General features: G+C 43.9%; 1 protein-coding gene across 1 annotated transcript in view; it reads right to left on the bottom strand.

Moving 5' to 3' along the window:
• KIF5C (kinesin family member 5C) overlaps positions 1 to 12,013 on the bottom strand; it is a 145,774-nt gene that overhangs the window by 62,551 nt on the left and 71,210 nt on the right. The window contains exons 8-10 of the mRNA XM_011230488.3: positions 8,642 to 8,766; positions 5,886 to 5,990; positions 5,366 to 5,514 (exon numbers count right to left, since the gene is read on the bottom strand). Of these exons, the coding sequence (XP_011228790.1) occupies positions 5,366 to 5,514; positions 5,886 to 5,990; positions 8,642 to 8,766 (379 nt within the window). The remainder of the gene's footprint in view (positions 1 to 5,365; positions 5,515 to 5,885; positions 5,991 to 8,641; positions 8,767 to 12,013) is intronic.

Below are 12,013 nucleotides of genomic sequence, written 5' to 3'. Positions count from 1 at the left end.
CACAGGAAGGGAACCAGGACCCAGTTTTTAAAAGATCTCGATGCTAATGAATGTTAACCACCTTTGGAAAAGAGTGTTAACTGGGGCGCCTGGGTGGCTCAAGCAGTTAAGCATCTGCCTTCAGCTCAGGTCATCATCTCAGAGCCCTATGTCAGCCTCCCTACTCAGCAGGGAGTCTGCTTCTTCCTTCCCTCTGCCCCTCCCTGCTCCGGTTCTCTCTCCCTCTCTCTCTCTCTCTCTCTCTCTCTCTCTCAAATAAATAAATAAAATCTTTAAAAAAAGAAAGAAAAAAATGTTAACCACCAGACCAAGCACAGCAAAGAGCAAAGGCCACAGTACCTCTTCCACCGAGATGGCCATAGGGAGACAGAAAACGATTCTTTTAGACATATTTCACTGAGGAGTGAAAGGAAGACACTGCTGCCCTGGCCTCGAGCATTCTATTTCCTGCTCACAACGTCTAGGTCTCTCTAGGTCTCTAGGTCTCTCTGTTACTGAATTTGCAGTTTACACGTTCGGAAGCATATGTCCAGGCATCTAGGACTGCCGACCACATCCATCTCTACCACCGAGGAAGGTCCCATGCGTGACAACTCTACAGGCATTCTCAGAATTTGGCACTTAAATCAAGCCCTTGTTGAAGAGGGGATGTCCTAGAACTATTTGGTTCACATCACTCTGCATGATAAATCCCATCCCTACCGAATTCCACAATAATTGCCTATACTCGTACTTTCAGACCATAGTTCTAAATCATATACATGCTACAGATCACCAGAATTTCTTCTAATTACTTTGGCCTCCCTGGAAGAGCCAGAAAGATGTTTGTTCTTGGTATCTTCCTACCTTTTGTTTTCAGCATTTTCCTTCCATTATACCTTACATCTCTGTATTTATCACATGACTGTGGGGACCGGAAAGTCTGAAAGCCACAGGGCAGTTGACCTTAAGTCAACTGATGGTAGATGTCAACCTCATCTACAGAAAGCTTCATAGCAACACCTAGATTAGTGTTTGATTAAATAATTGAGTACTACAGCCTAGCCAAGCTGACACATAAAACCATCACAGCTTTTAATGTGTTCTGAGTCCTACTTCCCACATAAAACACCTAACCTTCTTCTGGAAACATGACTGATGCAAAGCGCCTTCCCATTTCCTGGTGAGGCCCTTTTCCTTGCTTGTGAGTGGGGGGTATAAGGAATGAAAAATTAAAAGCTCTAAATTTTGTGCCTTTGAAAAGCTGTAGTCTCCTGAGAAACACTGAGAAATGACAGATTTGGATGAGGATTTGGCACCTGGTTATACCTCCATCACCCATAGTTTATCTCCCTCCAAGAGCAAAAATTAACCTTATTGGTGTTTCAGCAACAGGTGATTTGAGTTTTTTTCCATTTTATGTCAAAAGTATAGCCAAGGGTCTCCCTTGACCCAAGTGCTCACTCTTACCCTTGCAGATAACTTGTTATCATGCTCTGGTGACATGAGTATTGCATACACACCACTCAGGACTAACTCAGCTTCCACAAAACTGAGCAAGAGGGGGCATAATTAAAAAAAAAAAAAAGTGCATCTCAGAAAAAGAAGAATGCTACTTTCCCCAAATTACCAAGTCTCCTTCTACATACAACATCAATCAAAACTCTTGGTGTCAAAGATATGCTGATTCAGGCCTACTCCAAACTGATCGGTCTGCCCCCAGGGGGCCCCGTTTCCCAAATTACTCCCCCATCAAGGTACATTAACTAGGCTTCCAAGATAATTGAGTGATTCAAGTTCATACTTCTTAAACTTACAAATATCCTTTTCGAATAGTGCTATGAAAGTACTTTGGAAGAGTAATTAAAGACTAAAAAATAAAATGCTGGAAGCCAAAAGGAGAAAAAATCAATGAAAATGCTCTAAAAGCAGGAAGTGTTCTGTTTTCCCACAGTTCAGCTTTTTGACTGTGGGCTGCCTAGAAATTCAAGTGTCCCCTCCTTAATTAGATTAAAAGCTCTTTGAGAACACAGAAAATGGCTTTTACTTCTTACTAGTACAATGCCGGGCATACAAAGGACCAAAGGACACAGGTCTAACCAAATAGAAGAGCCAGAATTCATCACTGAAACCAAGAAATAGACGGTGTGCATTTTTTTCCTTTTAATTCCAGTACTTAATCTAGAATCCTAAAGAGTGTTGACTTGGTAGGCTGCCCTCGGGCATTTGTAGACTCTATCATGTTTCTACTGCTTCAAAGGCCATACTATTGTTTTATTCAGAGCATCAATAGAGTAAAATAGCCTAGCAACAAACATGGACTGGCTTCATGTCCTTGAAAGAACCACATAGGAATAAAGAAAGAACCTCACACAGCCCTAAGGTCTGGCCACCCCTGCAACAAGAGCATAATGAACACTCGTTACACTGAATTTGAGATGTGCCCAGCAGTCTTTTCTGAGTTCAAAGTGCTTAATCTCATTAGCTATCAGATACCATGTCTAATCCGATGTTCAGACTCATGTCTGCTGTGTAATTGGGTTCAATGCGTATATTTAACAATAAAGCAGGTATGGGTCCCATAGAGAAGTTAGATGACCTTGAAGAATCCATTAACTAAGTCAGGGATAGAGTGAGAGGAACAAAACCTCACACCTTTCTAATTATAGGGTGGAAAACACACTAGATCTAAACTTAACCAGACTTCTGGACATAATGGTGTCACAGTTCAACACCTACCCTAATGTTCTAAGGAATCCTGCACAATAAGCATCTGATTCATCTATTCATTCATTGGATAAGCATTTATTGAATGAACCTCTACGTATACTAGTTGTGTTGGATACTTGCTGGGATGACTGACGTGGGTGATAAACCCAGTCCCTGCCCTCATGAAACCTAGTATTCAGATGACTTTCTGATGAAAGATGGCAGACAGGGCGCCTGGGTGGCTCAGTCAGTGAAGCGTCTGTCTTCAGCTCTGGTCATGATCCCAGGGTCCTGGGATCAAGTTCCATATCTGGCTCCCTGCTCAGCGGGGAGCCTGCTTCTCCCTCTCCCTCTGTCCCTGCTTGTGCTCTCTCTCACTCTCACTCTCTCTGTCAAATAAATAAAATCTTAGGGAAAAAAAAAGATGGCAAAGCAAACTATTCCAGTTGAAAAGATCAGTGATATTTTATTTTTATTTCCTGGAATCCCAAATTAGCATCAGTATTTCTTTAGTCTTTCATTCCAGAAACTTACTTCTCACTCTACCTCACTCAGTCTGGCCCCTTCTCCCTGAGTCTATTCCATACATTCCATTCCATTCCGTGCAGTCCCATCCACTCTGTGACCTTCCCAGACCGCACACTGTTGAAGATGGAGGCAAAGGGAAACCTGCAACCACTGAACACCTATCACACGTCAGCCCGTCCCTGTGCTAAGTCAAAACTGAAGCAACTCATTAATCTTCCCAACAATTCTCAGAGGTAGGCATCTGAGTTCTCCCTACAGACGAGGACAGAGAGGCTCAGACAGAAGTAAACAAGAGAGAGGAATGGATCAGTAACAGAACTTGGCCTCAAAACTGGAGTTACTGACCCAGAGGCCTGTGTTCATCGAGGATCCTGATCAAACAGCCTGCAGGGAAGAGGCTGTGGGTCAAATACTACAGTCCCCATCCTACCTCATCCTACACGTTTAGTCATTTACTGGCTATGTGGGCTCGGGTGCGGCACTTCACAGCTCTGAGTCCAAGCCTCAATGTCATCCTCTGTACACAGATGAGATAAGAACTGCTATGAGGATTTGATGCTCCTGGCACGTGCCGGGCCCTAGCGATCATGACGATGCTGACGACTGCCTCCCTAAGGTCAGAAGAAAGAAGATAATCATCTGGACTTACACGGAGACTCTTCCTATAGACAGCTGCAAGTGCCCACGCACAGCAGCAACCTCGAGACAGATAGCCCATGCCCCAGGACAGCTCTGGCTGGCAACAATTCAGATTATTTTTGCAAGTCAGAAATTTTTTTAAAAGAAATGTTTCCTCCATAAATGCATTTGGTGCTTATTTGGTCAAGCATGTCTTCGAAGAAAAATGGTAAAGCTTAAGATGAAGAAACCAGGAGAGACAGGGCAGGCAAGGTGATCGCGATCGTATTCTGTGCTTCCCATAAGCAGATGCTGGTTTCTAGGTATCCCACGACCCTTGAGAAAAATAGGCGTTATCCTCCTGGAATCCACTGACCTAAGCATTTCACTACTCAAGGAAGTGATCTGAGAAGTAAAGGACCCAAATCCAGTTTTAAAAGATAGATTAGTTCTACAATATTTCAACGTAATTATTATTTATTTGGACATCCCACAGGTGCCATGACTGTGTAATTCTATGTTCTGCTGTGGGCTCAGGAAATGACTGGGGTTTAATGCAGTTTAAACAAGCCCTAGCAATTTCCCATGTGGCATGCCCACCCCCATCTGTCCTTTCTCTTGGCATCTTAAACTATTTCTCAGGCATGACCACACAACACACTCCTGGGAGGAAGGAAGGGGGTAGACTTTGTGCATCCAATTACAAATAAGGCAGGTGAAGCCCACAGAGAACTGGTGGCTTGTCTGAAGACTGTACAACTGTTCAGAATTGAAGGGCACAGATGGCACTGGAACCTACATGCTGAACTGGCACCGAGGGGCCATGGCTGAAGGAGGTGGGCACTGGGCAGCAGGTGGGGCTGGGCAGGAAGGGCAGGAAGGCCCACACTAATGCACGCACGTGAATGTTGTCTCAGGATTACCACACTGTCCTGCTGCCCACCTGTTAGTTCTCAGAGATCCTGGAAATCTCATTCAGACATTTTCAAAGGTGGAAAGATGGCTGCCACCGCACCCTCTCCTCGGGAACCACTGTGTAACTCCCGCTCCCAGGGTTCCTATGAGGATTTCCTTTGCCGCTTTTGTATTTATGCACCTACTCTGTATTCATCCAAGCTTCTGGTTTTTCCATTAGCAACTTTGTAATGGATCCCAAATATTGGAGTTAAAGGTAGCTATCAGTCTCAAGCTGTACGCACTTGAAATCCTGTGAACCTGGGAGTGAAACTTAATTCCATGAAGAACAAAAGCAATACTCCACGAAAGAACCAGCAGTCATATCTATAATAAGTTTAAGCATTTTTAAGAAAAATATCATACCTCCGATTAGGATATATCTGTGAATTCTTTTAAGACATAATTATTCTTTTGGCCTCAGTGAACGATGCCTCAAATTTACACGCAACCCCTGCTCAGTGCAATTTCATAACAGACTGACTGCCCCTCCCTCTACTTCCTCGCTAGCCCCTCACCACCAACTCCCAGTACGGAAGACCTAGCTCAGAGCATGGGAGCGAGAGACCACACCCACCTTTGCCCAAACATCAGTGTTGACTTGGTCTCAGCCTCATTGAAGACAGAGGGAGAACAGCAAATAACGATGGTGGTTCTACAGTTCCCACCCAGAGAGTCCTGAAGAATCCGAGTCATCTTGCTGTCCCGGTATGGCACGTGTGTTTTCTATTTAAGAAAAGAAAAAGTATTGGCTACTACGGCCATCGTCCATTCAAAAAGAAAGCACAAGCAAGTTAGCGATGGGGACACTGGGCTTAGAAACATGTGTAAAACAAGAATTTGTTGCCGGGTCTTTGGATTTGGCCAAAGTTTAGAGTGCCCAGTCTGGCACCTGGGTCGGAGGAAATTAGCATCACCATTCATACATTTTAATGCACTAGATCTCCCAGCAAGTAGCATGTCTACAGCCAGGATTGCCTCTGTTCCTTTCTAAAGAAAAACAAACTAATCTCTGGGGTACATGGGAAAGAGACTACACAGACCCAAAAAGTAACTTCTCATAATATCATTTAATAGATGGGGACAGGATCACTTACTGTCCCTTCTGCCAAGGCAGAGATCACGTTTCCAAGAGCAGACAAAGATTTATTGATATTTTTGGCTTCATCGAGAACAGCTCCCTCGGCACCAGTCTTGCTGACCTACCAGAGAGAAGAGAAAGCAGTGAGCTGCACAGGACAGCAAAAGCACAGAGTAGAAAATTCCAATTCACAGGAGGGCACAGGGCTGGGGATTGAGGGAGGCGGATGTGAGTCCTCCTGGAATGCAAGAAAAAATAAAAGTAAGTAAGAATCACGGTGATCAAACCTTCCCTTGTGCCTGAGGCTGGGGATTTGTTCTGTCTTGTTGTCATTTTCCTCTCAATTAGGTTTTAGGGGAATGGCTGAAATGCCTCCAGTGGCAGAGCTGCAGATGCGTCCCTGGGGGACATCCATCCTGGGAAACCAGGCTCCACAGCGCTGTCACTACAGGAAAGCTGGGGCCCTGCAAGCCTGAGCCACAGCCTCCTCGCCGGAGGGAGCCCAGGGCGAAGCCTGAAGCAAAAACACTGTCCTGGCCACGATGAATGGACATACTGGGAGACTGTACATTATGAGCTCTGACTTCAAGCAAAGGACATGAGGTGGTGGGAGGTTGTCCAGACTCTCTGTTCCCTGCCTTACTGACTCCCACTGCAAGGAAAGGGGGAACAACCATCCAAAAGGACAGACACTGGGAGCATCAAAGTCAAGAAAGCGTATGTTACATTGTGGACTTGTCTTTTCTCCTCTGCAGCCAGAGGGACCACATACAGTTCCTCCTCTGCTGTGTTATTCCTGGCAATTTCCTACTGAGAGCATCTGCTCTAGGTAGAGAGCAGTTTGCAGATGCTAGGGAGAAAGGGAAGCCAACGTGCTGCCTGGCTCGGCTGGCTGGACAAACACAGGAGCAGCTGCTCTCTGAAGACAGGAAAGCAGGGAAATGATCGCAAACTGCGCCAAGACTGATGGCCACGAGGAATAAAGAAAGGAGACTCCAAGTGATAGAAACGAATGCATGTCCAGGGGGCAGTGTTTTCAAACACGATAGTCATCTCTCTGAGAATCATGTGTGTACAGACACTACTGCTGACAGAGAAATAATACAGCTGATGGGTCACCAATAAGAACAGCCTATTCACACAGAGTTGTTTAAGGTGCTTTCATATCTGAGCATCTTAACTCCATGAAATAGGCAAGACAGGTACAACTGCCTTCCATTTACAGACAAAGAAACTTTGAGCTTCAGAGACGTCAAACTGCCAGCTCACGGCAAGAACGTCATTTAGGGGAGTTGGGGATTAAAACCCAGGGTTCATTCTCGTAGATCACACTGACACATTCATGTGGACACATCTAGGGCAAAGGGACACAGATGCGAGCAAAAGAAACAAGGTAGAGGACGGCAACTTTAAAATGCCCCACAAATACCATGAGCAATAACCACCAACACTGTGCAAAGGACAGGCCTCCACGCTCACCTGCCAGCATGAAGCTGTTTCCAGCCACATGTAACGTAGGCCCCAAATACGCATCTCTGTGCTCAAAAGGGAAAGAGCGCAAATTCGGGAAGAACAAAGGGGCCACCGGGCTTTCTCCAGACCCACATAGCTGCTGTGGCAGCAAAGCGCAGCCTGGTTGCCAATGTTCAGTCTAGAACTAAACGGTGCTGTTCCACCTTCCATTCTGGTGCATGCTGTTTAAAGGCACGAGCTGTACTGGTAAAACTTTAGATTTCCAACCAGGTAATTGCCCAGGAATATCCAGATGACTTTCCGCTCATGGCTTTAAGATGCGTACAGGAGAACATTTCAAGTAGCCATTACTTATATTGATGTTCGTGGCCATAACCTGGCGTCTAGCAATGCAGCGGTGGGGTGCAGTAAGTGGGGATCAATTACACAGTACAGGAGACTGGCCGAGCTTCAGGGCTGGGCCTCTGGGGACAGTCTGTACAATGTCAGCGATGACGGAGGCCACATGGTATTGCGCACAGGCACTTGCTCTGTGAGGTCGCCCGAGGGGAACAGTGCCCCAGACAGGGCGTGGCAGCAGGAAGCTCTGGCAGTGCTATGGAGGTGAGCCTAGGAGGGGGCAGGTAGGAGGTTCTGGGAGCCTGTTTGGTCTAGAGTATGGCCTCACCCAGTGCCTAGGAGAGCATGGGACAGATGCCAAAATAGAGCCCCGATGAAACCAGAGAATGAACAGGGCTTTTGGCCAAACCCCTGGCTACCAGCCTCGTGGCCTGAAGGAAGTGAGGCTACCCCACGTGAGGCCCTGTCAGACTACACCCATTGCAGAGAGAAGCAGGGAATGCAGGGACAGCCCCAGGTTCCAGATCTTCTCTCAGCAAACAAACCTGCAGGGGCAGGACTGCCACGGTCCAATGGCAAAGTCCGTTTCTGGCCTATCTGTATGGGATGCAACACAGGGATCTTCCCTTTCCATGGAAGGTCATGTCCCTCCCCCATTTGCACAACAGCCTCTGCCAAGCTAAGCTCACACCAACACTTGCCTAATGTCATCACTGGGGCCTATTAAGCATAAATCTGAGTTGGCATTCAAAGCACCTCCTGTGATGTGAATAGGAGACTTCAGGACCAGAAAAGAGGGCAGGGAAACGAAGGTGAAGTTTAATAGCATCTTGGCACAATACCAGAAACTTTAAAAGCTTTTTAAAACCAGGGAATAGAAAGGGTATAAAAATTATACCATTGCACACTGAAGCAAATAATAGGGAAAATTATAGATAATACAAATAAGGAACCAATTACCTTTTCGCTCCCAGCCAAATCAACTAGATAAAGCTTCCCACTGAGCTTTTTTTCAGTCTCTACATTCTCTTGTTTAATATTAATCAGGAAGATACTGTGACTTCTAGAGCTGTGTTCATTCATGTCTGAAAAGGAAAATAGTTTACTGCTCTGCAAAGAATAAGTAGTTTAGGTAGCAAGCCTCTCATCTAAAAAGCACAACAAATCATGCTTAATAGCTCCATTTTTTTAAAGTAAGTCCAGCCAATTTTAAAAAGTATCTGAGACCACTGTTTCTCTTAAAAAACAATGAAAGATTTAAAGTATCTTCACACAGCAAAGAAATTAAGACTCTTAGAGGATGGTTGAAGATAACAGATTCTCTAGCTTTGCCTGAAGCCCCCATGTTCCAACATCCCACTCCAGCCAGATCCTCTGCCTCAGAGATCATAGCTGGAGCACCTGGGTAGCTCAGTGGGTTAAGCATCTACCTTTGGCTCAGGTCTTGATCCCAGGGTCCTCGGATCCAGCCCTGCATTGGGCTCCCTGCTCAGTGGCGAGTCTGCTTCCCCTCTCCCTCTGCCACCCCCCATTTGTGCTCTCTCACTTGTGCTCTCTCTCAAATAAATAAAATCTTAAAAAAAAAAAAAAAAGAACAAAGAGCCCCCAGCTCCACCCCCCACCTTTAGTCCCTCAGCCTTTATCACTGTGGTTAGTACCCAGTGTATTCCATCTTTGTCATGTGTGTACGCCTTGCTTTAGCCATAAGATCACAAGCTTTCTTAAGGAAGGATTACGACCTTAAGATTTAAGACTTCTTTTTTCCCTTGAATACAGTTCTATAACCCATACTAGGCACATGGAAGATCTCAAAGATTAAATATGCTTCATTAGTACCGAGTACTAGAAATAGAAATCTTTTTGGACCCTAGTCTCTGTTAACTAGGCAGGCAGAGATCCCAGGGATAGTCTTATCCAACCCCCACTAGCAATCATTTTTTAAAACCAACCTTCCAGGCACCCTCATCCAAGATGGCTGAAGACTAACTCTGGACCTCAACATGGTGAGTTGTGGATGCAGGGACTCAGAGGAATATTAGTCTCTTATCCGGTATGTGAAAAACAACAAGAATGCAGACAATGATTGGTTCCAACTGGAGTCCAACAAGGAAGGGACTCAGTGGTTTGGTAAATGCTGGTACATCCATGATCTCCTCAACTATGAGTCTGACATCGCTTTTGACATTCCTATCACATGTCCTACTACTGCTCCAGAAATTACAGCCCCTGAACTCAATGGAAAAACAGCGAATATGTACGCAAATGGCGAAATATGCCTGACTGATCACTTTAAGGCTTGTGGGCCAGGAATGTGCCCAAGTTTGGACTAGATCATCTCATGGCTCTGTGGCTGGCTTCATGGCTGGTAGTGGAAATCCCCAATCTGATTCAGAAAGGTGTGATCCGGCATAAAGAGAAATGCAACCAAGGAAGGATCAAGCCACTGAGGCAAGACAGAAGGACTTGTGTTAGGCTGTGTTCCTGTTTTCTGTGCATCCGTCTTACTCATCCAACTGCTCCCCTCATACCCTTTCACCCATAACTGTTACTGAGTAGCTGCATCAGGCATTGCTAAAAAAATAAACAATAATATTGCTACTGAATTTCTAGGACTACACAGGGAGGGTAAAGACTGGGACTTTGGGAAACCAAAAGGCAATTTATATCTCTTCCCTTCTCCAGGTGCAGTGATGTGAGATCCAGGAAGGATAGGAGGTGCCGAAAGTGGGTACATAGTCTTTTTGGTTTCTGGAGATAACTTGTGAATAAAAAGCTACTTCTTCTGGTGGCCCAAAAACAAACAAAAAAACAAAACAAAACAAAACAAAACAAAACTTTCCAGAATATGTGCACATAAAAGTTAAAAGATTCCACAAAAATCATGTTGAAATTAATAAATGAATTCAGCAAAGTTGCAGGATACAAAAGCAATACGTAAAAATCAATTGCATTTCTATATACTAACAATAAACAATCTGAAAAGAAAATAATTCCATTTAAGGTATCTACAAAAAGAGGGACGCTCAGTATGTTAAACATCTGACTCTTGATTTGGCTCAGGTCATATCAGGGTCTTAAGATTGAGCCTGGCGTCAGGCCCATACTAGGCACAGACACTGCTTGGGATTCTCTCTCTGCCCATCCCCCAACTCATGCACTCTCTCCCCTTCTCTCTCTAAAATAAATAAAATAAAATAAAATATCAACAAAAAGAGTAAGCTGCTTAGGAGTAAACTTAACCAAGGAAGTAAAAGACATGTACATTAAAAACTACAAAATAAGGGGTGCCTGGCTGGCTCGGTCAGTAGAATATGTGACTCTTGATCTCACGGTTTTAAGTTCAAGCCCCACAATGGGTGTAGAGATTACTTTTAAAAAAAATAAAATCTTCTAAAAAATTTTAAAAAGAATAAAAACTACAAAATTTAAGAAGACACAATATAAATGGAAAGACATTCCTTGTCTATGGATAGGAAGACTTCACATAGTGAAAATGTCAATACTACCAAAAACAATCTGTTATTAAGACCCCACTCATGTTTTTTGCAGAAATAGAAAAGTCAATCCTAAAATTCATATGGAATCTCAAGGAACCCCAATTAGCCAAAACAATCTTGAAAAAGAACAAAATTGGAGGTCTCATACTTACTGATCTCAAAACTTACTACAAAGCCCCTGTAATCAGTGCGGCCTTAACATAAAGCAAACATGGAGACAGACCAATGAGAGCCCAGAAATAAGCCCTCACGTAAAATAGTAGAACAATTTTCAACAAGAGTGTCAAGACCATTTGATGGGGAAACAACAGCCTCCTCACCAAACTGAAAATTGGATATCTACGTGCAAAAAAAAATGAAGTTGGACTCTTACCTAGGCCATATACTAACTCAAAAACAATCAAAAACCTAAATGTAAAAGCTAAAACTATAAAACCTAGAAGAAAATATAGGGGAAAAGCTTCATAACACTGGATTTGGCAAAGATTTCTTGGAAATAATACCAAAACCACAAGCAACAACACTAAAAACAGATACACTAGACTTTATCAAAATTAAAAACTTTTATGCATGAAAGGACAGCATCGAGAGAATGAAAAGGCAACCCACAGAATGAGAGAAAATATCTACAAATCACATATCTGATATGGAATTGAGATCCAAAATATACGAAGAACTCCTATAAATCAACAACAACAAAAAACCCAATTATAAAATGAGCAAAGGACCTCAACAGACATTTCTTCAAAGATGATGTACAAATGGCCAATAAGCACATGAAAAAATGCCAAACATCACTAGTCATTAGCGAAATGCAAATCAAAATCACAATGAC

The sequence above is a fragment of the Ailuropoda melanoleuca genome, chromosome 2, assembly GCF_002007445.2.
Source record: "Ailuropoda melanoleuca isolate Jingjing chromosome 2, ASM200744v2, whole genome shotgun sequence".
In the NCBI taxonomy this organism is placed as follows: domain Eukaryota; kingdom Metazoa; phylum Chordata; class Mammalia; order Carnivora; family Ursidae; genus Ailuropoda; species Ailuropoda melanoleuca.
The sequence above is the reverse complement of the archived record's forward strand: the minus strand, read 5'-3'. Positions and strand labels throughout refer to the sequence as shown.